The sequence below is a fragment of the Carcharodon carcharias genome, chromosome 3, assembly GCF_017639515.1.
Source record: "Carcharodon carcharias isolate sCarCar2 chromosome 3, sCarCar2.pri, whole genome shotgun sequence".
NCBI lineage: Eukaryota > Metazoa > Chordata > Chondrichthyes > Lamniformes > Lamnidae > Carcharodon > Carcharodon carcharias.
This window is the reverse complement of record NC_054469.1, coordinates 174,047,067-174,074,442: the sequence shown is the minus strand read 5'-3', so window position 1 is coordinate 174,074,442 and position 27,376 is coordinate 174,047,067. Positions and strand designations below refer to the sequence as shown.

The 27,376-nt window shown below is 42.2% G+C and overlaps 1 protein-coding gene across 4 annotated transcripts in view; it reads left to right on the top strand.

The window, feature by feature from the left end:
• The window catches only part of myo10 (myosin X), a 370,178-nt gene that overhangs the window by 63,573 nt on the left and 279,229 nt on the right, over positions 1-27,376 (top strand). For all 4 annotated transcript variants that reach the window (XM_041183612.1, XM_041183615.1, XM_041183613.1 and 1 more), the window contains exon 2: positions 13,201-13,299. In XM_041183612.1, coding sequence (XP_041039546.1) covers positions 13,201-13,299 — 99 coding nt within the window. The remainder of the gene's footprint in view (positions 1-13,200; positions 13,300-27,376) is intronic.

Sequence of the window (27,376 nt, the reverse complement as noted above, 5' to 3'; positions counted from 1 at the left end):
TAACTTGTTTCACCAGCATATTGTATGGCATTTTATCAAATATCTTTTCAGAAATTCATTTTCAGCACACAAACTGCATTACCCTCGTCCACTCTGTTACCTCATCAATAAACTCAAAGTTAGTGAAACACTATTTGCCCATAACAAGTTCATGCTGGCTTTGCTTTAAGTAAACCACATTTGCCTCAATGATTATTAATTTTGCCCCAAATTATCATTTCCAAAAGCTTCCTGTAGTTGCTGGGCTTTTCTTTACACTCTTTTTTTGAACAAGGGTGCAAGATTTGCAATTCTCCAGTCCTCTGCCACTACCCCTGTATCTAAGGAGAATTCTAAAATAATGGTCAGTGCCTCTGTAATTTCCACCCTTGCTTCTCCCAGTATCTTTGGATGGATTTAATCAGATTCTGTTGAATTGCAGCCAACCTATCAATACCAACACCCTATCTATTTAAAAACCCATCAATTGTCTCAATCACCATGATCTGGGCACATCATCTTCCTAGTTAAATACATATGCAAAGACTGATTTACTACCTCAGCCATACCCCTGCCTCCATGCATAAATCCCCTTTTAGATCCATTATTAGCTTCATTTCTCCTTTTATCATCTATTTGTCATGTCATGTGTGCTCTACCTGAAGGCAGGTCCTTGGTTCATTGTCTATTGAGCTGTTTTTGTGGCAGTTTTTGTCAGTGGTGGTGCCATTGCTTTCCACTCTTGGGCAGGCCGGGGAGGCAGGTCTCAAGTCTATCTCAACCAGAACAGGAATTGAACTTGTGCTTTTGGAACCATTCTGAACCAAACGCCAACCATCTAACCAACTGAACTAATCAACTGTTACTATTTACATGTCTATAGAAGACTTTAGGATCCACTTTTATGCTTTGGTTATTCAATTACCCTCTCAACTTTCCATATTGAGCGTGATTCTCAATTGTATTATCTACCTAACATCTGTCGTATGCGCCATTTTTCTTCCTCATCTTACACTTTTGTCATCTGGGGAGTTCCGGATTTGTTTGCATAACCTTTTCCCCTCATGGGACTCCAAAAGAAGAGATACTTCAGATAAAGGCAGCCCATTGTTCAATTACAGTTTTTTAAAATTCCACTTTACTTGGACTAGATCCGTTCTCACCTCCATTGAAGTCTGCCTTCTCCCAATTAATTATTCTTACACTGGATTGTTTCTTCTCCCCGATAGTCAACCTAAACCTTATGATACAATGGTCACAGTCCCCTACATGTTCTTCTAATGACCCGTGATCCTCTTCTCCCAACTCATTCCTAAGAACCAGGTTGAGCAATGCCTCCTTTCTCATTGAACTGGAAATGCACTGATGTATGAAAAAAATTCTGGACATACTCCTGGAATTCTTTCCCCTCTCTGCCTTTACACTTTTACTATAGTCTATATTAGAATAAGTAAAGTCTCTCGTTATACCTACTCTCTAAATCGTGAACTTCTCTGTAATTTCCTTGCAAATTGTTCTTCTGCATCTTTCCCACTAGTTGAGTCTGTAGAATGCACTGCACAATATAATGGTATCTTTACTGTTTCTTGGCTCTGATGAAATAGATTCTGTCCTTGATCCCTCTGGGAGATCCCTTCCAGCACAGCAATGCTCTCCTTAATCAATATTGCCACTCTTCCTGCTTTCATTGTTTCCCTATCTTTCCTGAATACCTTGTACCCAGGAATATTTAGTACCAGATCTGTGCTTTTTTGATCCAGTTTTCCATCATCATCACAATATCATTTCCATGTGGCTATCTGCACCAGAAGCTCACCAGCCTTATTTACCACACTCCGCACATTCATATACATTCACGGTAATCTCAATTTAGACCCTTATTACATTTCCTGTCACTCTGAGCTCATGTAATACTTTACCCTTCTTATTCTAATGCTGTCTATTTTTCCCAATTTTGTGCACCATGGTATTCCTCTCTGATAATACCTCTTGCTCCCTATACCCCTTCCAAGTTAGTTCAAACCCTCCCCAGTAACACTAGCAAATGACCCTGCAAGGAAATTGGACCTGTCTCTGTTCAGGTGCAACCCATCTGGCGTGGACAGGTCCCACCTTCCCCAGGACAGGAAGAAATGTCCCAGGAATCTAAAGCACCACCCCCCCCCCCCAACTTCTTGGACCATCTCTCTAGCCATGCATTTATGTGCTTTATGCTGCTACTTCCATAGTCACTTGTGCTTAGCACTGGGATTAATCTGGACATTACTGCCTCTGAGGTTCTGCTTGCTAGTTTTCTTCCTAACTCCCTGAACCCTTGACTGTAGAGTCATATTCTCTTTCTGCCTATGTCATTGTTTTGGATGTGGACCATGACTGCTGGCTGTTCACCCTTTCTTCTCTACCCCCCCCCCCCCCCCGGAGTGAACATAAGAAATAGGAGCAGGAGTAGGCCATTCAGCCCCCTCAGGCCTGTCTCATCATTCAATAAGATCATGGCTGATCTGCCGCTCAGCTCCTCATAGACCTCAACTCCCCGATATTTCAAAAATCTATCTATCTCCCCTTTAAATACTTTGTGATCTACCCTTCACAACTCTTTGGGGTAGAGAATTCCAGACATTCATTGAGCACTAAATGTAATTATATGATAAAGTATAAAATTGGCTCAAGTCTTTAGTATTTGCGCTACTTAGTCAATCAATCAAGCCTCACTTTATATTTGATTAATTTATATTAAATTAAACTTAAAAGCTTACCAGAAATCACCCTTTGTGACTCCTAGTCCTGTGACATCACGTTGCTTCCAGGACAGCATGATCCCACACAGCGCTGGCTACTCAACTCCTGCTCTTTTCCAATCCCTGCTCTGGATCCCAGTTCCAACTCTTTTTAAAACTCTGATTAAGATTTTCAATTTCCTAGTTCCTAGTTTAACTTGGTGCCCTAGTTTAGAGAAAGGAAAAGAAATACCTACCAACCAATGAATTACCTGCTTTCCCCTGATGTCACACTTTGACTCTTTTTCTCTCTCTTCAAAGTTACTCAGTCTGTCTCTTGCTGTTCCCTGTTGCTGCTCTTGACTATGGCTGTCTGACATTGTTCTCTGTCTTGTTCACTCCTATACATTTTTTAAAAAAAAGTTCCTCCCACTCAAATGTCCCTCAAATGACATGTTTCTCCATTCACTTCTGGGTCCTTTGGCGTTGGTCGCACCTGTAAATGGTCAGAGCGCCTTACTTTTATGGGTGCTGATTCAACGTAACCTTGTATAGCTATCCAGATTGGATTGGGAGATGGCTTTAGGCTGTTAGTCCTGCTACTCTTCAATATGGGGTTAATTGTCAAAGGAAAATTGAGTCTTATTTCTCTTGTTTATCGCTATGTGAACTTTACACGGCAGTGTTTATTTCAGTCTCCTAATATTTCTTTTGTCATGTGGATTGTTCTACCTCAAAATAAATGATTTACCACCTTATAGGTATTATTCGTGTGATATACATGGACATCCATCTTCCGGAGATGCAAGTGCAATGCAATTGCCACCACGTTGTTTTTTTCAGTTCGAATTTACATTCTAATCAGATTTTCTGGTTTTCTAATGACTTCCCTTTCCATGGCCTGTTTTTGTTCTGCATATGGAGTATTAATGTTATACCGCATATCAGAGTTTAAATGCTGGCTTTTGTAAGATTTCCAATGATTTTCATGTGTTTTTTAGATTATGGTTTGGGACTAGTTTTAAATTTAGGGTAAATGAAGGGGGTCATGTGGCGTGTTCTGCTTGCTGTCTGATCATAAGTTTAGGTGGTTTGATTGTTAGAAAGCAAAGGGAGGCTGAATTATTTTACTGACAAGGTGGATCAAGGTAGTTATGCTTGGAGACACTGGTAGTAGTCCCTGAGTTTACAATGAGTAGACTTGAGTCTCTCAAAGCCCCAGAAAGGCATTGAAGGTATTGGTTGTAAACTGTTGTGCTGTTAACTGTCCATTTGCTTCTCAGATGAAAGGGAGTTGGGGTGAGAATAGCTAATCAGCATTTCTACCTGGATGCAAAGTTTCACATCGCCATGGGGAAGAGGGCAGAGGAGGCCATTTTCAACATCAGGTTACAGGATTCCCTAAAAGCAATGAATATCACACGCAGACAGCAGTTTTGTGTGGTCAGCAGGAAAAGGAGGCTCTATAACTTTGCAAACTATCACAGCCTGATGCAGGAGCAAAACAGTCTTTAGTTGAAGAGATGCATTGTGCATCCATCTTGAGGATTCCAGGAGATATGCCCTGGCATAGCTGGGGGAACGGGATTCATTGGAACATGCTTTACTGTTGCTGATCGATTTAAGAAACACTTGGAAAACTGAAGAAAGCATCTGGAGACAGTCACTTGAAGCTACTACTTGGCAAAATGGGGATATAAGAACCCATTGGAAGATGGGAGCAGCAGTGGACTATTTACTATAAAGGCTGTAATTCTGTGGAGAGTGTGATAAGTACACAATAGAAATGTTCCTCTTTGAAGTTTGAAGTATAAGTTGCCTACAAAAGAGTTTAGTGTTCAGTCAATAGTGTTTTTAGTCTTTGCTGTGACATTTTTACAGCTAGTAATTGGAAATTTAAATCTTTTAAAACTTATCATTCTCTACAGAGGTCATAACATGTATCATTGAATAATGTTCCTTTGTTTCCCCAAGTACCTTTTTTGTATTGGGCTCTTGGCTGTGGTTTCTAATAGTTTATTACCAGTCTGGCTGTCTTGTTGACCTTGGGTGTCATACTTAGATCATAGTACACTCGGTTTGCTCTGCATTAATCCTTCTGATCCCAGCCCCACTCTGATGTTGAACCTGTGTTAAACTCTAGAGAATAGCCCTTAATTATTTTTGTTCCCAATGCACCTGCCCTTCATTTGGATGAACAGTTTTTATATTGGGATAGAATTTCTGTTTTGGGAGGAATTGGCAATCTGGGCACAAATTGCACTCAAAATTGCCCTCGCTCTGGTAAGTGAGGGTGATGTTCAAGTTTCTGCTAAATCAAGAATTTGCATCATCTCAAATGTGAAATCTTCCATGAATCTGTGTAAACCGACAGTGTTCTCTTTTGTTAGCTTGCACAAAAATATACTCTTTGATATATTTGAATGGTAACCTGGTACAGTTTCTTTAATACAACTGAAATAGGTTCATCAGAAAGATGAAGCATTTTTAATTGGAGTATCTAGTTCACCACCTGTGAATAACCCAATTTGAAATGGCTGAAAATTACTTTAAGAAAACATTATATAGAAACATTTGCTATTTTCATTAGTGTGCAATGGTCAGTTTCTTAGTAAATTAAAGAAATATTAATGCTAGCTTTTAAAAGGTGCTTATTAGTGTTCTTTCACTTAAAGGCTTAATTTTAAAGGCCATATTGAAGTCCTGCACACAGGTGTAATTTGTGAAAACTCACAACAGTGATTAATTCCACCTTGGGGCATACGCAGTAATGTGGCCAACTTACAGCATGATATTTTTAAACTTTAGACTTTTGAATTTTCTTGATCTTTTGCGTGTTTGGCCAATTTCCAGCTAATTAAATTCAATTACATATTTTGAAGACTGAAGCTATTGTTTTCACTCCCTGCTCCAAACTCTGTTCCCTAGCTACCTACTCCATCCCTTCCCTTGGCAACGGTCTGAGACCAAAGCAGACTGTTTGTAACATTGCTGACATAATTGACCCCAGATGAGCTCTTCTGACCACATATTTGCACTTTCACGAAGACTGCCTATTTGCATCTCCAACTACACCCTGTCTTAGCTCATCTGTTGCTAAAACCCTCATCCATGCCTTTGTTACTTCTAGACTTGACTATTCCAATTAATTCCTGGCCGGTCTCCCACATTTTACCCTCAGTAAACTTGAAGTGATCCAAAACTCTGCTGCCCATGTCTTAACTTTCTTTTGCATAATGCACCAAGTCCTGTTCACCCTGTGCTTGGTGACCTCCATTGGGCTTCCAGTCAACCAATGCCTCGGTTGTAAAATTCTTACCCTTGTTTTCAAGCCCCTCCATGTCCTCGCTTGTCCTCTATTTCTGTTATCTCCTCCAGCCCCAGGACTCACCAAGATATCTGCATCCATCTGGCCCCTTGAGTATCTCCAATTTTAATTTCTCCACCATCGGTGGCTGCCCCTCTGGTGGCCCTAGGCACTAAGCTCTGGAATTCCCTCCCTACACCTCTCTGCCTCTCTACCTTGCTTTCCAACTTTTAAGGCACACCTTAAACATTTTTGATCCTCTGTACCATTATGTCCTTACGTAGCTCAGTGTCATATTTTGTTTTATAATGCTCCTGTGATACATCTTGGAATGTTTTTCAAATTAAAGTTGCTATAAGGATCTAAGTTATTGTTAAATTGGACTGGAAAATTCAGTGCAACCTAATGAAACTTTACCTCTTTTATCTTTTGATTGCATTTGCATCCTTGTTTTCATCCCACCCCCTGCCACCCCTTGTCCTTGCCCCATCCCCGCCCCCACTTCCATATCTCTCGAATCTCCTCCATGTTTATAACCCTCTAAAATATATGCATTCATCCAATTCTGACCTCTTGAGCATCACTGTTTGTAATGGCTCCACCATTGATGTCTGTGCCTTTGGTAGCCTAGGCACTAAGCTCTGGAATTCCCTCCCAGCACCTCTCTGCCTTACTACCTCACTTTCCTCCTTTAGGCATTCCTTAAAGCCTATCTCTTGGACCAAGCTTTTGGTCATCTGACCTCCTTATCTATGTATCCTCTAATTTTTTTGTCGTCCGTGGGCCCTTTAAATTTTTTTGCTGTTAACCTAAAGGGGCCATCTTGTATGTGGACTGTGCAGGAACATTTGGCCTGCTGCCTAACTACACAGCTTAGAGGGAACGTTTGTCTTATTGTGGCTCAGAGTCCTGTTTTGTTTGATTACACTCCCATGATGCGAAATGTCTTCGGAAGTTTTATTACTTTCAAGGAATAAATACAAGTTGTTGCATAGAGTGCATTTAGTCTGAAATCTGCAAGAAAATCTGTTTTAAGGGTATGTTGCATGGTTCAATAAACTCATATTTTTGGCCTGCGCACAGGCTTAGTGAATAATTTTTAAAAATCACAACGATATTGAATTTATGAAATTCCTCATTGCTATGCTGTTACAAAAATATATTCACAAATCTGGTTATGATCTTTGATAAATGTAATAATTTTGTTTCCTGCTCCCTATTCTAGACTTGGCATAACGTTTGATCTATTTAATATTTAGGAGTTCAAACATTTTGATCAGGTTGGCTACTTTTTAAACCACATAATTATTTCAATAAGCAGACAGAGGCAGTACTTTGAACTGATGTAAGGATCACACATTTCTAAAGTCCATGTTCTGTGACTGGGAAGTTCTCTTGATTACTGATCCTTTTCAACTTAGTTTAGAACTAGCAATAAGAATGAGACACCAAACTGCTTTACGTGTGAGAAGACACGTACTCAAACACAAGGATTTTTTTCTTCACTCTTCTCTGATACCATGTTTGAATTCTATAGAGAGATCAGATGGAATAGGATAATGAATTCAGAATCCATGGCAATAAAGGTTTATTTACAAAGGAGACTGTATAGTAAACTGATGCATTGGCTAACTGGCAGTTAGGTGTTTGTTTTCAAAATGTGCTGTTCAAAGGTTGATGAACAAAGATATGTTTTTAAAAAACCTGATCCTTTGCATATGACAGGGTGTTCAAGAGTCATGTTTTACTTTAAAACATCGGTAGCTGTGAATATCATTACTGATTTGCACTTCAACTGCTTCCTCCAGCTCGTCAGACTGATCAATGATTCATGGCACTTCAAAAATGACCTTTGGAACAAAGGCTCTGTTTCTAAATGTTAATTAGCTGTGACACATTCTAAACTATCCGTATTAATGAACTACTTCTTAATTGGAGAGCATGGAGGAAGCATTCTTATTTCGAAGCTGACCAGGTTACTGTGGAACACTTGATTGAACATGAATGAGCATGTGTTTATATCGTGTATAGTTTTGTGGTAGGTACCCTAAACTGTGCATGGTGAAAACAGTGAACTGCTTTTGTGGCTTGCCACCAGGAATAAAACTTAAACATTCAAAGTATAAGAGAATAACATGCAAACCTTAATTAAGGCATTGCCCAAAATACAACATTACGAAAAGCTCAGAATACTTTCACACTAACTGGATCTTTTAAAACAAACCATCAAAATTGGTGCTTGACAGACCAGAAAGGACTGAATAAATGGAGGCTTCTCCCCTCCTTTCAATTAAAAAAAAAATCATTTATGGGACGTGGGCCTCGCTGGCTAGGCCAGCATTTATTGTCCATACCTAGTTGCCCTTGAGAAGGTGGTGGTGAGCTGCCTTCTTGAACCGCTGCAGTCTTTGTGGTGTAGGTACATCCACAGTGCTGTTAGAGAGGGAGTTCCGGGATTTTGACCCAGCGACAGTGAAGGAACAGCGATACATTTCCAAGTCAGGATGGTGAATGACTTGGAGGGGAACTTCCAGGTGGTGGTGTTTCCATGTGTCTGCTGCCCTTGTCCTTCCAGATGGTAATGGTCATGGGTTTGGAAGGTGCTGCCTAAGGAGCCTTGGTGAATTCCTGAAGTGCATCTTGTAGATGGTACACACTGCTGCTACTGTGCATCGGGGGTGGAGGGAGTGAATGTTTGTGGATCGGGTGCCAGTCAACTTACTGGAGTATATTGTCAGCTGTGACTCAATCGGTGCTCCATGCCTCTGAGTCAGCAGGTTGTGGGTTTAAGTCCCACTTCAGATACCTGAGCACAAAAATCCAGGCTGAGACTGCAGTGCAGTACTCAGAGAGTGCTTCTATGTTGGAGGTGCTGCCGTTTGGAGGAGAGATAAACCAAGGCTCCATCTGCCCCCTCAGATGGACGTAAAAGGGGCCTAGCATTATTTTGAAGAGTAGGAGAGTTATCCTCTGATACCTGGCCATCAATCAACATCATAAAATCAGATTATCTGATCATTATCACATTACCCTTTATGAGGGCTTGTGTGCATGTTGGCTGTCCTTTGGGACGTTCTGAGATTGTTAAACATAAATGCCTGTCTTTTTTAAAATATCAACAGGACTCGAATATTCAGGTATTTTTGTTGCTGTAGGCCATTGTTAACATTTGAGGATTTCTGTAAATTGTGACCTTTTATTTCTGACTTCCCTTGGCTATTGTGATAGAAGAATTTCACTAGAAAAATTAACATTTTCTGTTTCTAAGTTTAATAGAGAAAAGGAATCTATAATAAAGCTTCAAACTTGATAAAGCTTTGGTACTGGTTCTTGAATCACTGGAAGCTTTTTCCAATTACCTTCTAAATGAGCGAATTTTTAAATTTTGTATAAAAATGGTTAAAAGAAATCTGACTACTAGTGGCAGGAATCTGAGGCTGTGGTTGCATGTGATAACAGAGCTGAAAAGAAAAGCAGGAGGAAATGTAGAATATCTTGGTATTTACAAAACTCTCACTATGATTTGTCAAGATATTCTGTTTGCCATAGTGAATGTGTAGTTGAAAACGAAATAGACTGGTACCTCCTTTTTGTTTAAATGTTTGTGTAGGATACTATAGCTTTATTCACACTGAACATTGTCTGCTGAAATTGTTAGAGTACCATTATTGGTACATTGACTAACATTGATAAAACTAGGACTAATCAGCAATAATACAATTTACAGAAGCCCTTATATGGTAACAGTAGACTGGAACAATGGGAATGCCTCAACATTTAAGTCAAATTGATATTATAATCCAACATGTTTTTGGTAGTGATGCAAAGAACAGATCTCCATTTTTCACTCCGATGGTGGTTGCCAAGTGCTAACATGTTTGCTCAAAAAAAGTTCAATTAAAATGAAAGCAATTAATGAAGTTATCTGAACTTTTTTAATTTTGTGTTGTAATTATACATTCAGTAGACTTGGCTGGATACCTTTTGTCGTGTGAATGTTTCTATTACCTTGAAGGCTTTCTGGAAAAAGATTGAAGTGCTTCCAGCTAACATATTTCTGTTTCAGCCATGGTTCAGTTGTAGCATCCTCCCCTCTGAGTCAGAAAGTCCCTGGTTCAAATTTCACTCCAAGACTTAAGTGTGTCAATCTCAGCTGTAGCTATGCAGTACTGAAGAAGTGCTGCCCTGTCAGAGGTGCAGTCTTTCATGTTGAGACGTTAAATCTAAGCCCTGTCTGCCCCCTTAAGCGGATGTAAGAGATCCCAGCTCAGTATTTCAAAGCCTTTCTCGGCTTGGCCCGCCCACAGCGGGAGAAAGTGCCAGCAAAGTCGGGATTTTTGTTCTGGAGGGGTGGGTGCTAATAGGAGCCAGGCCTGCTGCCCCTGGAAAGAGATCTGAGGCAGCAACGAGTGCTGCCGGGTGCCGAAGCAGGCAGGTTGAAAGGCCTGACTCGGTGCTTTGGGACTTCGTCCCAGGTGTAATTTTTTTTCTTCTTTATTCTTTCATGGGATGTGGGCATCACTGGCAAGGTGAGCATTTGTTTCCCATCCTTAAGTATCCTTGAACTGAGTGGCTTGCAAGGCCATTTCAGAGAGCAGATAAGAGTTAACCACAGTGCTATAAGTCTGGAGTCACATGTAGACCAGATCAGGTAAGGATGGCAGATTTCCTTCCCTAAAGGACATTGTTGATAGTTCCATGGTCACCATTATCAAGACTAACTTTCAATTCCAGATTTATTAATTGAATTTAAATTCTACCACCTACCTTGGTGGGATTTGAACATTATCCTGGTCTCTGAATTAGTAGGCTACCAATACGCAACTACCTCCCACCGATAATGACAGCAAAAAAACAGTCCTCTGCCCTCACCCCTAACAACCGCTCACCCCATACATGCTCCTCATTCCCTATCTGGAAACCACTGTTCCAACAGACTAATGGATCTCTGGGCTCTCAGGTAAGCCTCATTATGCATTCTTGGCCGAGAGCCCAGACTTCCCTCCCATTAGCTTGTTGCAACCACTGCACCCACAGGAAAACATTGCTTGATTGGCAGCGCTTGATCTTTGATCTATTCTGTCAATTTCACAACGTTTATTTACACAAGATAAAGAACTTTTAAGTGCTTGCAGTTTCTGCTGTTGATACTTTAAAGTGTCTGAAGTATTGACGCCTTTTATAGGGTTGTAGTAAAAGGAGTTTTGAAAGTAAAAAATGTTATGAGTGACTTGTAAAGTTTTTTTCACACATCCTATTGTTACTAGACGTTCTGTAAAGTGGATAGTGGGTGAATTGACATGGAACTGTCATAGCTTGGCATGGAGGATACGAGGTGCCATGGGGGGAGGGTGGAGGGCATAGCTTGGCATGGAGGACATGGGTAAAACCTTTTGAACTTGCCTTTCAAAAGGTTCCCTCACTCAGACCTCTGAGATGCCATGAACCACTAATCCTCTAAAAGCTAGCCTACTTCCATGAAAATTGTTGGTAACTAGGCCATACCTAATCCTGCTTTGGAGCTGGCCAGGTCTGGAGTGCAGGGTACAGGCTTGTGACCCCCACCAACCTGCACTTGCACCTTTAATCTGCACTGGTGAAAGTTGGGGCTGTCAAAAATGGGGCTGAATTTTACGAGTCGGCGAGCGGGGAGTGAGGCCCGCTCAGCGATGTGTAAAATGACCCGTGGTGAAGTTGGAGGGAACTCCTGATGTCACCCTGCCCGGTTTAAATTTTCAGGAAGGCGGGAGCGCAGCAAAATCAGCTATGGGCTTGCTGACCTGCCAATGGCCAATTGAGGCCATTGACAGGGTCAATTAAGTAATAAAAGGACCTGCCTGTCCAATGTTAAGGTCGGCGGGCAGGCCAGGAGGCCTAGTGGGAACTAGATAAAACATGAAACCTCATCCATGGCAGGATGAGGTTTCATGTAGGCTTTTAAAAATTTTAATAAAGATTGTGTAAAAATCATGGACAGTGTCACATGAGGGGGCATGTTAGGGAAATTTTATTTTTCTACTTTTATCTTTTTTACATGTGGAGCTGATCTCCCTGAGGCTGCACTCAGGGAGATGTTTGCGCTCTTTCACGCACATGCACGAAAGAGCGCACTCTAGATTTTGGGATTCCCCCCGCACGCACAGGGAGCACATAGTGCTCCTGCGCGGACGCCGCACTGGGCGGGCCTTAATTGGCCCGCCTACGTAAAATGGCGCCAAGTCGATCGGAAGTGTTCCCATACATGCCCACCCATCAACTCCCCCCTGATGTGGGGAAAATTCAGCCCCTGGAGTCGGGAATTCCTGCCACCATTTTTTTTCATCTTCATTGAGCCTCCCCAACTCCATGAGAATCCAGCCATTATCCGGTCATTATCACATTGCTGTTTGTGGAAGTTTGCTATACTCAAAGTAGCTACCATGTTTCCTAAATTATAGCAGTGACTATACAAAAGCACTTAATTGTGTACACAGAGCTTTGTGACGTCCGGTTGTTGTGAAAGGTGCTGCACAAGTGCAAGTCTTTTCTATTTGTTGATGGCCTTTTCAGGCGCAGGAATGCAGTGAATAAGGAATCCAGTTCCAATTCATTTTGCTCCCAAGGATTCTAATACAGATTTCTCTCCCTAAATTTTACAGTTTTTGATTCATATCAGTTGGCACTGTTATCCCCTCCTTCCTCCTTCATTCTCTCTCTCCAATTTTCTACCTTTAGCTATCCTGCTTTGTAGGCAGAAGCTCTTGCTCGGGTCACAAGAGTTCGCTGGTATCTTACTTAATATGCATACTTAAAAATTAGAACCTGGATACTAGCGTTTGTGATCACAGTTGAGCCCAAAGTAATCAGGTATCCACACATACTCGACTCTAGCAGTAATAGCTGAATTGTGATCCAAAACGGGTGTATAGTCACTATCTTTTTTCAAGTGGCGGCGAAGGGACAATGGGGAGAAATTGAGGTAGGCTTACAGCACAACCAAATCTTTCTTGTTTATGTGGTTCGGTGGGATGCTCTGCCCCTAACCTGTCACCCCAAAATCCCATCCATTTACTATGACAGGAGAATGGTGTGTTTTACAACATTTACTTTAAGTTACTGGTGACTTAACACAAAATATCCTGATTGTAAATTTATCCTGAACAAATGCAGGCTTTCTTACCCTTTGGTTTCCTTTCTTTCCCCATTCCTTTGCTGCAGGGAACTCTGGTCTGGTTACGAGAAAATGAACAGCACCTTCCAAGTACTGTTTCAAGCTGTGCAGGTGGAGTGATCAACTTCACTACAGACTATGGCCAGGTGAGTGAAACTGGGCAAAAGGTTGACCTGGACCTCTGAATTGGAAACTTTTTTTTGTATTGACTATTTCCACCCCCCCCACCCCGGTTTCAGAACAAACATCATATTTTGAATACAAACTACTGCATGAGACATTGAAAAATACCTAGATAAAAACAAAAGACTGCGGATGCTGGAAATCCAAAACAAAAACAGAAAAACCTGGAAAAACTCAGCAGATCTGGCAGCATCGGCGGAGAAGAACAAAGTAGTTGACGTTTCGAGTCCTCGTGACCCTTCAACAGAACTAAGTAGAAATAGGAAAGGGGTGAAATATAAGCTGGTTTAAGGGGTGGGGGCAGGGAAGTGGGGTTGTTAGGACAAGCAAGCGGTGATAGGAGCAGATAATCAAAAGATGTCACAGACAAAAGAACAAAGGTGTTGAAGGTGGTGATATTATCTAAAAGAATGTGCTAATTAAGATTGGCGAGCAGGACGAGCAAGGTAGCTCTAGTGGGGGTGGGGTGAAATAAACCATGGGTGGAATACATTTAAAAATAATGGAAATAGGTGGGAAAAGAAAAATCTATATAAGTTATTTGGAAAAAACAAAAGGGAGGGGGAAGAAACGGAAAGCGGGTGGGGATGGAGGAGGGAGTTCAAGATCTAATGTTGTTGAACTCAATATTCAGTCCGGAAGGCTGTAAAGTGCCTAGTCGGAAGATGAGGTGCTGTTCCTCCAGCTTGCGTTGAGCTTCACTGGAACAATGCAGCAAGCCAAGAACAGACATGTGGCCAAGAGAGCAGGGTGGAGTGTTAAAATAGCAAGCGACAGGGAGGTCTGGTTCATTCTTGTGGACAGACCCCACTGGAGCTACCTTGTTCGTCCTGCTCTCCAATCTTAATTAGCACATTCTTTTAGATAATATCACCACCTTCAATGCCTCTTTGTGCTTTTGTCTGTGATATCTTTTGGTTATCTGCTCCTATTACTGCTTGCTTGTGCCAACAACACCCCCCTTCCTTCTTCCTTCCCCCCCCGCCCTCTTAAACCAGCTTATATTTCACCCCTTTCCTATTTCTACTTAGTTCTGTTGAAGGGTCATGATGACTCGAACATCAACTTTGTTCTTCTCTGCCGATGCTGCCAGACCTGCTGAGTTTTTCCAGGTATTTCTGTTTTTGTATTGAAAAATACCTGTTGGAAAATGTCTCAGTTGAGACACTGATTTTTAAGTAATGTATTTGCTGGCAATTATACAGGGGAGGGTAGGGGAAGGGAAAGCCTGAAAAGAGGAAGTGCTGCTGCTCCTCCTGGACCGCAGAGAAATCATGAAAATATTAAACATTTAAATTAACCTCCTCTCTTCTGGTCACGATCCGACCTGCAGTAGTTTTCACTGAAGGGCCTGGTACTAAATGTTACAGCTGCGATCAGGATCGTCAGACCCCAAACTGTTAAATATTAGCAAGGTGCTATGGTGGTTGGCTCTAATCATGCATTAAAAATGGTGGTGGGTGAGAACACATTAGGAATTAAAATGGAAATGCCGGCCACATTCCCACTAGGCAAGCAGTGTTAAATTCAATTCAATGTTGCTATAACTTTCCCTTCCGCTGTTCCTTTTGTGGTTAATGATCAGCAGGATATATGTGATGATTTTTAGCAGAATATAGCAGCCAATCCAGATTTTAGCAACTAGACTGAGAATGAAACTAATCCTAATTTTAAAAAAAACAGCTAAGATAATGGGGCATCAAGGAACCCAATGGGCAAGTGTATGTTTGTCACAACATATTGTATTTCTGGGTGTATTGAAGAATGAAAACAGCTAATTGACTAAACTTACCAGGCCTGGTGAAGCATATTAGGATGGCAAAAGCAAATTACTGCCGATGGTGGAAACCTGAAATAAAAAAAATAAATTTCTGGCAATACTCAGTAGGTCAGGCAGTACCTGTGGAGGAAAACAGAGTTAATGTTTCAGGTTGTGATGACCTTTTCATCTTTTTGAGGGACTAGATGGCCATGGTGAAGAGGAATGGTTAAGGCCAGGATACTGGAAACTGTTGAAGTGAAAAGTCACAGACGTAGATAGGAAGAGACTGGACAAGGGGAAATAAAAAGAGTCGACATAGGAAGAAATACGTTGGGTGGGACAGGAGCAGGCTGGAACAAAGACAGTTTTTAAAATGGATTTTGGGAAGGAAGTAGAAATGGGCTGTTTGGTGTTGGAGGCTGTGGACAGAAGATCTCCAGAGGAGATGAGGTCAGTGACAGCTGTGGATATAATGCTTTGATGTTCAGTAATGGGGCCATGATCCAGCAGGAGGTAAGAGCAAGTTCGGAGACACTTGAAAGGCCATCTCAACCTGAAGTGTTAACTCTGTTTCTCTCCACAGTTGCCTGACCTGCTGATATTTCGAGCATGTTTTATTTTTGTCTCATTTGGTTAGGGGATTGTTCTGTGAAATCTGTGCTGAATATGGGGAGTTCCCTGACTTTTAAATTGATACCAAAATTGCTAATATAATGTGGTCAGTAGAAAGGGATTTCTGACCTTTTCTAGTGAATGTTTTGGATTCATTTTCTTTGACAGTTTACATACTGAGCCTGAATTCTCCTCTAGACCTGTTCAGGGAATCAGCTGAAAAACACATTCAGCTCTCTGTGTTAAGCATGGCACTGAAAACTAATTTTTAATAGCACTAATTTAGCAGTGACTGGGAACCAAACCCTGTGTTTTCTGAATGGCACAGCTCTGCATTGGACTGTGCCTTTACTCTTGAGGCTTTGAATGAAACATGCATCTCATGCCTATAACAAATACCTATCTCTCTTTTCTCAGTGGATTCAGAGCAAGCTTACTTTAGGGATGAATGAACAGTTAGACTCAACAGATTTGCCTTTGCTGTGTCTTTGTGTCATGGCTTCGATACAAAATTGTATCTATAAAAATCTGAGCAACAAAGAATGAATCTCTGGCAGATTAAGTGTGTCTATATGCATACAAGTGCGTGAGAGACTAGATAGTGCTTGTTAAATTTATTACTTATTTATTAATAAATCAACATTGATGTCCTTGTCCAGCAAACATGTGAAGAATACTGACTCTTTGTCATGATATTTTCTCTTGGCAAAATGTCAGCTGACTGAACTGGATCAACTGCCCCAACAGCCTCCAGCAATATTCCTACCATCCAGACGATCTCCCTGGCCTCTGCCTCAGCCTCAGTCTTGGCTTTGTTAATTATGCTTGTCATCCTACTTTGTTTTTCTTAACTTGTAATTTTTTTGCTGCTACATCCCACTTCTCCTTGAGCATCACAAAACAGCTCTTCTCCTAGTCTCCACAGCCAGAATAAATTAAAACAGAGGCTTCTCCCAACAAAGCCAGAAAAGGAAAAATGGCTAAAACATGAACTGGAGACAAACAAACCGGCACCTCTACAATCACAATGAAAGCAAAACCAGGAAAAAATAACAATAGGAATCAAAACCAGGTGATGGAATGGTTGAGAAATGAAGACCCAAAACATCTAAAGGAAACAAAAGCACAACATTTTGGGAACCAACGTGAGACTTCAAATAGGTGGCTGCCCTGCTTTCTCCTGATTCAAGACCCCAGCCTCTGTTCAGCTGCAAATGCCATCAAAAATTATATTTTGAGTAAATCACCAAAGCAGGAGGTATGAGAAGTATTCAGTGAGTGGCGCATCTACAGAAAAGAGGGTGGGGATGGAGGGAAAAACATTGGAAATAAACTAATGAGAATGAGAGAGAGCCCAAGTGAGGCATAGTGGGAGGGTGGCAAAAGGAATGGGAAGACTAAGGCAAACCAAGAATGAGACAATGGGAAATGTGCAATTCTGCAAAACAGAGCTGCGAGGTTTTTTTTCGGTCTGTGCAAAGTCGCTGGAGATAATGGGGCTGATTTCCCTAGGGGAGGTATGGAAACTGGACACTGAACAATTTGTTGTTTCCTGTGAGAAAAGTGATGCCAGCAATCTTTTTGTTCTGGTCCATTTGCAAGACCTGGATTTACTCCCACCCTCTGGATGAACCTTGCACTGGGCTCACAGTAACTGGTGTATCTGTGTAGGCTGGAGCCACCTCTAGCTGTTAAGCTGGCCAATAGCACCATGCTCTTCTGTTTGGATGTAATGGATTTCTGCTGCTCTCTAAGATCTTCCTGGCAGAAGACAGAAATTGTTAAGATAAATGAGGAATTAATTCATCAATCTTCAGGCTGTCCTCCAGTATTGAAAATTAACTTTTAGAAGTGTGGGATCTCATTTCATCATATTTTAATTACTGCTGAAACTAAAAACTAAAAATGAGTAGAGGTGCACAGAGCAGGACAAAGTGCTCAATGAGGAGGAGGGATGGAGGAAGGACTCTCAGCAGGAAGCCTTATCTCTTAAGGATGTTCAGAGAACAATTTTCTTACTTAGGCCTCAGCAATGAAATCTATTAGATGGTTACACTTCACTGAGGGTTTACTTACTGAAATCTGCCATGCCTGCAGTCTCAGGGCAATGCAAGGATGGCATTGCCAGTGACTGAAGATGACTGTGGCCATGAACTTTAATGAGTCTGGCTCCTTTCAGGCTGGAGTAGGCAATATTTGCAAGCTTTCCCGGCTTACCACTATTGAATAAGGAAGATCGCTGAGGCTTTATATTCCAAGAGAGCTAAATGCATTTTATTCCCTCTGGCCAGGGAGAATCAAACAGAATGAAAAGGCAGGCTCAAGGTGCTTTTTTTATTCTTTTACTGAGATGTGTAGGGTGCCATCAGTGGCACATACATTGTCTTACTCCGAGAGGGACTGCAATCAAAACTCTTTTGTCCAGCTTGTGCTGCACGTGATGATAGGTCAATGAATGGTCGCCTGGAGAAGTCATGATGCTTTCATTCTGCTGCAGTCCACTGCCAGCTGTATTTGAGTCACCACAACAAACCTACTAGTTGGCTATAGGGTGGCAAAGGTTGATCTCTTGTTTCATGACTCCAGTGCATGAGCCATGCACATGTGGACAACATGCATACAATGAAAGTCTCAAAATCAGTGACCTGACTACTGAGGTGCTTAAATAATGCTTCTGCTGCCTGGACCGTACTAGAGGAGTACAGGAGAACTTGGCAGAGTGTGTCAAGAATTGTCGTGGTTTGCTGCATCTTGCACCATTGTGAAAGGATAGCCATTGCCACCAGATACATGGTGACCAACTGAGGAGGAGGAACGGGACGGATAATCGACACACACTCTTCCTTAAATAAAAACAGAAAATGCTGGCAATTACTCAGCAGGTCACGCAGCATCTGTGCAAAGGGAAAGTTAATGACCTTTCATAAGAACTAGCTGGCTGTTCATGATTTGATTAATTCAACTGGGATATTACTAAACCTAAGCACAGCACCAATTTCTCATTTACCAACAGTCCCACACTTTATCTTCCCTCTCTTACTGACTATAACAGCATCCACTTGGCCACAAAGCAAAAATAAAAGCCACCACAAAGTGCATGTTCCAAGCTTAATTTATACATGAAGCTATGCAATATTGTATACAAACATCAACTAATCATTTTGTGCATTCCCTTAGTGCCTGTCTTTCCTGTGCCTGCCCTTTACTGTCTTTATGTGCTATGCAGTGCTATTACCCCAATGACTGCAGCAAGGCAGGCTGCTGACTTTCAGTGGGGGAGACTGCAGATGGTCTTGTAGGATGAACCTCAGGCATCTCTGGCCTCAGAAGGATCAACAGCTCAGGTGGCAAGATCTGTGCTGGCTGCATTGTAGGTAATAGCAATGGCACTGGTGAAGGCAGGGTGGGATAATGATTGCTGTCATCCTGAAAGTGCATGGCATGTTTCTGCTCTCTGGTGCCACTGCCACTCCCCTGAGGTTCTGTTAGAGGACAATTGAATTGTTGTGAGAGCCTACAAGCTCCTTTGACCACAGATATCCACAGCTATGGTGGCAGTAATCTGAGCTTGTGTGGCAGCAAGCTGAGCTAGTGTGGTTTGAGTCTGACCTCCCGTAGCACTATTCCGATACTGGATGGCTTCTGCTGGAGCTACAGTGGAAGTTCGGACATTGCCCATCACAAGCTGAGTCATGGTTGAGTCCACAAGTTTGCTAATGGAGTTGGCCATCACTTTCATGCTGTAAAGGAAGGGCTCCAAGCTTTGCACAGTCCCATGTCAAGATGGTGCCAGACTCACTCATTTTTCTTGTAATTGACTTCAGGCTTTCTGCCAATGCTCCAAGCATTTCACTGTGCATGCTGGTCAAGTTTTTATAGGCCAACATATCAAGGTCCTCATCTGAGTTCTCTGTAGCAGAGTTCATGTGTGACTTCTGACAATCTGGAATCTGTGCTACTCTTGTCTCCTACCTTGGCTGTGGACTGTTCAAGCTCGGTATCTCACCATGTGCAAATTCCACCTCCTAAGCTATTCTCTAAAGTCCCTGCAGTGTTAGTATCTGGCAGGTACTGAGAGTGTCAGAAGAATGACAATGTTTCTTCTTCTTTACTGTCTTCTCCCTCGTCCAGCTCTTGCTCTTTGCCCAATGCTTGGCCAGTTGCAGTTCATGGACATTTGAAAGAAGAAAGGCGCAAGGGTAGGGCCATAGTGACGGGATGGGGGAGGTGATGGGGGGAGCAAGAGGTCTGCATGCTTTCACACGTGCAGCTTGTGAATTAGCAGAAATTGTGGCACGAGAATTAAGCATAACCATATCACCAGCTTCAAAGCTTTCAGCTCCATCACTAGCCAAAGCCCTCTGTATAATCGTTCCAATGATGAGGAGCACCATCTCCTGCATAAGGGTCAGGGCATGCAGCCATGCCTTTTCTTTGCTGGTTAGGCGCTGCTGCCTCCAGTTGTGCATTACCTTGTCCTACAAAAGAGAGAAGTGTGTGCCAGTGAGTGTGCTGTGATGTATTTGGATGGTGAGGCTTTCACTGTTGAATAGCTGATCCTATGGAAGCTATGAAATCCAGGTATGAGATTGCTGTGGTGATGTGTGTGGCTGAGGTATTTGTCATGATTGATTTGATTTGTTGGTCAGTGAGTGATGGGTGCCTGGTGCATTGAGAACTCAGGCTTTTAAAGATGGGTTCACTGACCTTGACCGTTGAACTTCTTGTCACATTGCATCCAGGGCCTTAGGCTAGATGGCTGCCATCATGGCTGACAGGCACCACTGCTTTTGTAGAATTTGTCTGGAGGACCACACGGTTGGTGCATCTCTTCTCCTTGCCACTTCCTGCACTAGAGCAGTCCTATCAGAAAACCTTCAGCCTGCTTTCCGCCACATTCAGTCATTCCATGTGAAAACTACTTGCAGAATTATTTTGAGCACCTGCTCCAACCAGAATGCTGTCCCCTGCCTTGAAGTATAAGCTAGCTTTATGTAATGTTAGTCACACATGATTTTGAGCTTCCTGCTCAGGTGTGCAGCCACTCAACAGTGTAGTTAACGCTGACTCCATGCTACAATCATTTAAATTACAGGCATCACAAAGATTGTGTGCTGCCTGTGATAGGAGGAATTGGAGGGTGAATAAATTTCAAAATTTTTATCTCCTATCCCTCCCCACCCCCGTCTGTGCTCGCCCCCTCGCCCATGCGTCCTCCATCACCACCCACTGCCTGCGCACCACCACTACCACCCCCCGGCCCACCCGCACTCCGCCACCACCCCCCTGCCTGTCTGTGCACCGCCACCACATTTAAAACTGAGATTCAAAGGGATTCTCTGCCGATAGCGAGGGTCTGGAATTCTCTACCCCAGAGAGTTAGAGTTGGAGGCTAGAACACTGAAAGTATCTAAAGAGGAGATGGATAGATTTTTGAAATATCAGGGAGTTGAGGGCTATTAGGAGCTGTCACGAAAAAGGAGTTGAGGCCCAGGGCAGATCAGCCATGATCTTATTGAATGGTGGGGAAGGCTTGAGGGGCCAAATGGCCTACTCCTGCTCCTATTTCTGAAGTTCTTATGTTCCAGATGCTCTGTAGAGGGTGCAGTGCTTTTTGGATGATTTGGCTGGCTGACAGCAGCTTCCGTTGTAAAAGCAATCCATAGGCAAGTGCAACTGTTTCCTGCTGACCACTAAATCTGGCCCGATTTTAAAAAAAATTTGATTCTACAAACATTTTTGTTGCTCTTGAATTCCCACTGTTTAGAATCATAGAACAGTTATAGCACAGGAGGCCATTCAGCCCGTTGTGTTTGTGTTGGCTCTCTGCAAGAGCAACCCAGCTAATCCTACGCCCTTGCCATTTCCCCTTGGCCCTGCAAATTTCCTCTCCAAGTGCTCATCCAATACCCTTTTGAAAGCCAAATTGAATCTGCGTCCAGCACACACTCAGTGCATTCCAGATCCTAAGCACTTGCTGCATAAAAAAATGTTTTTCCTCATGTCGTGGAATTGGTTTAAAAAGAACAATCTCCTCTGGTTCTCTACCCTTCCACCAATGGAAACCGTTTCTGTATATCTGCTCTGTCCTAATCCCTCATGATTTTGAACGCTCCTACTAAATCTCCTCTTGACTTTCTCTTCTCGAAGGGGAACAATCCCAGCTTCTCCAATCTATCCACATAACTGAGTTCCCTTGTCCCTGGAACCATTTTTGTAAATCTTTTCTACACCCTTCTAAAGTGCAGTGCCCAGAAGTGGGCAAAATCTGCACTGTGTGCTAATTTGGTGACTAAGTTGCTGCCTATCATTTCACTTTCTGTTTCTGCTCTTATGTTCAAAACAACAGTGTAAACCAGAGCTTAACCTGAAGCAGAATTGAAAAATGGGCCCTGCTCCTCATCCCACATGTTGATTTGGAGAAATGAGGCACAGCAACATGATACCTTTGGTGTAAACCTTCATTTCTGTTTAATGTCTATTTCAAAAAATTTAGGGACAGCATAGTATTTTTCCAGTGCAGGAGCTCTCTCTGTTACTTAAGATGATTTCAGCATTGTTGATTAGTTTTTAAGCCCGATTAAGTTTGTCTTTATTCACCACTGTATGGAGATCTAGCATGTAATTTATTAAAATTCTGAATTTGCTCTAAGTGGTGATATAGGGTCACTGCATTGGCCTTCTGAGGTGAGTATTGATCACTATTGTGTCAAAATATAAACTTGCAGAATGGGCAGGTGAATTACAAATTAACTTGCAATGTAGCTAAGTGTGAGGTGGTATATTTTGGTGGAGGAAGAAGGAGGCTTCTTGGAGTCTAAATGGAGCAAAAGGATCCAGTATTACACGTTCAGAAACCTTAAGAAGTGGCAACCTAAGTAAACAAGGTTACAAAATATAATTAAAGCACCTGGGGATAATTTCTAAGAGAGGTGGAATTGAAAAGCAGAAGTTATGTTAAACTTTGACACCACATTGGTTAGATCACACTTAAGAGTACAATCCTGGTCTCCATATTACACACAGGTTTATGGGCACTGAAGCAAGTGCAAAAAAAAATACAGGATTATACCAGAACTGAGGGTATGAATATCAAGAAAAGATTGAACAGCTAAGTGCAAAGAGGTGCATTTTCTCTGGAAAACAGATTGAGCGGATGACAATTATAGGTACCCTGAAACTTAAGGTGTTAGATAGGGTTGATGTAGAGATGTTTCCACATGTGAGAGAGTCCAAAACTAAGGGCAGTATGGAGGGAAATCTGCGGTCCTTATCTGGTCTGACCTATATGTGGCTCCAGACCCATAGCAATGTGGTTGACTCTTAACTGCTCTCTGAAATGGCCTAGCAAGCCACTCAGTTAAACCAAACTGCTACATAAAAGTCACAAATGAATAAACCTGGATGGAACACTGGCATTAAACTAGGCACTGGAAACAACAAATGTACACCCAGTCTGACAACCCTTCAAAACTTTACATCCGTGTGGCACTGTGGGTCATCAGAGGAATTGTATTCAACCACAATCTGTAACCTCATGGCTTGGCATACCCCATCCTACTATCATCATCGAACCAAGTGATCAATCCTGGTTCAATGAAGAGTGCAGGCGAGTGTTATGACCAGGTGAGAAGGAATGAACTGGCTGCCCTCTATTTAACCTCCTCGGTTAGCCACAACAAAGGTTTAAGTTTCTTTTTCATGAGGACATGCCTTTTCCGAATCCAAATGAGCAATAAAGAGCCAATCAAACGAGGTTTTCTTAAGTTAAAGAAAGAGCAAATCTATTAATCACTAAACCGGAGGGAAAAAATAATAAAAGCGTGATGTCACATGCGCACAGGTATCAGAAATAAGGGAAGGTAGAGTCCAATAAAAATAAGTTAGAAGAATATACAGTTAAGTGTCCTTTGTCCTTGATGTGTAGATTTTTAAATGTTGTGTCTGATTTTGATTAGCTGGTTTCGTGGATGTGGTCAGGTGTAGAAGACAAGATCTTGGTTCACTGGTAGGTTTCTAGTAAAGTTGACTGCCAAACCGGGCAATACAGTTGTTCAAAAAGAGAGGGAGAGAGCGTAGATTTTTAGCCTGCATCCTCTGCTGAAAACTTTCTTGAAACTCCGTGTTCACTAGCAATCTTTCTGCAGTGGCTGTAACAGGCCTGTTACACTTCATCATTGTGTATTTTTAAGGGGTTTTTATGTAGCAGCCATTGGCTCAATATTCAGCACTTTGCATTTTAATGTCTCTTCCTCAGACAGTGATGAGTTTGATGGATCTTTGAATTATAGGGAATGTCCCTCTTTTCACACTCCCTGAGGGCACCTTGTTTGCTTCTTCACGTTCACCTTGTAAGTTTGCCTTGCATTTTTAAGTAGGTTGCTCTGTCTTATTTCAAATTGTAAAATTCCCAGTCAGTGGAAAGTTGAAAAGTCATATTTTCAAAAATAATGGGTATAGCTTGGAACAGCGAGCACATCAGGAGCAGCACCAAGCATACCTAAAATTGAGATCAATCTGGTGAAGCTACAACACGAGACTACTTGCATGTCAGACAATGGAAGCAGTGTACGATAGACAGAGCTAAGCAATCCCACAACAAATGGATCGGATCTAAGCTCTGCCTTCCCGCCACTTGCGAGTTCCCCTCCAAGCCACTCACCATCTTGACTTGAAATTACACTGCCGTTCCTTCACTGTTGCTGGGTCCAAATCCTGGAAATCCCTTCCTAACAGCACTGTGGGTGTACCTACACCACGTGGACTGCAGCGGTTCAAGAAGGCAGCTCGTCATCACCCTCTCATGGAACAAATGCTGGCCTAGCCAGTGATGTCAATGTTCCATGAAAGAATGAAAAAAATACAAAATAGTACTAATAAATCCAATGACGTTTTCAGGCAAAACTGCTTTACCTGAATGTACAATTTGCTACCACATGTTTCTGTACTGCAAAGTCTAAGTAGCTTACCATAAAATCTTAAGTATAGTGGTTGTTGTGTTGATGATTCTAAACTAAAATTGCAGCATGCTGCTACTTTTGTCTCACTGTGAAACAGTTTCCAAGAATGCCAACTACACAGGCAGTTTGAGGTTTGAGTAGAATTTGGATTCTCAGATTTCAGTGTAACTCCTTTTCCTGTTTTTCTTACATTGTCAACCAATTACTTTTAATATCCTTTAGTTAAAAATAAAATGGGAAACATTTTGGCCTGTAATACCACAAAATATTGACCTGAAAATAGTTTTGAAAACATTTCTGGAAAATGTGACTTGCTTATGACTGCATATTGTAAAAGCTGCTGTTGTAATTATGGAGGATTTAGGTTTAGCATATTACAGAATTGTTGTTATTTCAACTCATAACTATTCAGTGCAACAAATCTGTCATCCTTACCCATTCCGGACTGTAAGTCTCTCCAGACCCACTGCAATGTTGTTGACACATAACCTCCTTCTGTGATGGCCCAGCAATCGACGCAGCTACAAAAGCATCTAATGCAAATAAACATAGAAAATAGGAGCAGAAATAGGCCATTTGGCCCCTCAAGCCTGCTCCGTCATTCAATAAGATCATGGGCTGACCTGTTTGTATTTTGGATTCCACATTCCCATCTACTCCCGATAACCTTAGATTCTTGTTAGGCAAGGAAATCAATCTACTTCTGCCTTAAAAATATTCAATGACCCCGCCTCCACTGACATTGGAGGCACAGAGTTCCAAAGCCGCACAACCCTCAGAGAAAAAAATTTCTCTTCATCTGTCCTAATAGGGCAACCCCTAATTTAAAAACAGTGCCCCCTGATTCTGGACTCACCCACCAGAGGAAACATCCTTTCCATGTCCACTTTGTCAATACTGTTCAGGATCATACAGACTTCAATCAAGTCACCCTTCACTCTTCTAAACTCCAGTGGAAGGAAGCCCAGTCAGTCTAACCTTTCCTTATAAGACAACCCACTGAGCAAGAGGAGCAGTGGGGCCATTAACAGAGAGAGACCATTAAAGAATGCAGAGAGAGAGGCAAGAGACCATTAAAGAGTGTGGAGAGCAGCTGATTGGTGAGTAGGATTGGTGACTATTTCTAGTTTTTAGAGTAAAAGTAAGATCTTTAGTTTGTGTTTAGGTCTCTAGTCTTTTTTCTACTTTTTTCTCTTCTTCTTAAAAATAGTTTAAGTAAAAGATCGATACTGGTGTGCAAAAATAAATAAATAAATTAATTACAATAAAGTGGGCGGGCGATTCTTCAAGTATGAAGAGCAGGGATATGAATGTAATTAATTAAGTCATTAAATAAAATACAATAATGATGGCAAGGCAGGTGATGTGTTGCTGCTGCAGCATGTGGAAACTGCTGGACACCAAGGTGACCCAGAATGAACACACCTGTAGTAAGTGTTTGCAGCTCGATGAACTTCAGATCTGAGTTAGGGAACTGGAGTCTGAGCTGCAGACATTGCGCCACATCAGGGAGAGGGAAAGCTACCAGGACACTTTGCTCCAGGAGCTGGTCATGCCTCTCAGATTAGGTCATTCAAATTTGGCCTGTGATCAGGGACAGGAGGGTGTGACTGCAAGTGAGGCAGAGGTATGGGGACCCAGGGGGTAATGCTCAAGGAGCCTTGGCTCCTGCAATTGTCCAACAGTTACAAGGTTCCTGCAAGCTGTGTGGATGAGAGCGGGGACTGCAGGGAGGATGAACAAACTGACCATGACACCAAAGTATTCAAGTGGGAGTAGGAATTAGGAATGTAGTAGTGGTAGGGGAAAGTATAACTGGGTGGACAGATACTGTTCGTTGCAGCTGTGAGTGTGAGTCCTGAAGGCTGTGTTGCCTGCCTGGTACCAGAGTTAAGGACATCTCCACAGGGCTGGAGAGGAACTTGGAGTGGGAGGGAGGGATCTAGTTGTCATCATCCATGTTGGTACCAATGACATTGATAGGACTAGAAAGGAGGTTCTGCTGAAAGAATTTGAACAGTTAGGAGCTAAATTCAAAAGCAGAACCTCCAAGGTAATAATCTCGGGATTACTGCCTGAACCACGGGCAAACTGGCATAGGGTAAATAAAGTCAGAGTTAAATGCGTGGCTCAAAAATTGGTATGGGGGGAATGGGTTTCAGTTCATGGGGCACCGATACCTGTACTGAGGTAGGAGGGTGTTGTTCAATGGGACAGGCTTCACTTAAACCTTGCTGGGACCAGCGCCCTGGCGAATTGAATAACCAGGGCTGTCAAGAGGGCTTAAGCTAAACGGGGGGAGGGGAGGGTTCTGGAGAGGGGATAGGTAGGCTAACAAAGCAAAAGGATATGGCAGCCTTGCAAGGCAGCTATTTAGGAAATGATACCCAGAGTATGACAGGAAGGGACAGAGTGTACAAACATTTAAAAAAAAAACACCAGCAAATAGGTTCAAAGGAGGAAAAATGGTCAAAAAGCAAAATTAATGGCTCTTCACTTAAATGCACGTAGCATTCGGAACAAAATAAGTGAATTAACGGCACAAATAGAGGTTAATAGGCATGATCTTATAGCCATTACGGAGACGTGATTACAAGGAGATGAAAGCTGGGAACGAAATATTCAGAGGTATGTGACTTTTCTAAAGGACAGGCAGGAAGGAAAGGGTGGTGGGGTAGCTTTGTTAGTAGGAGATGGAATATCTAC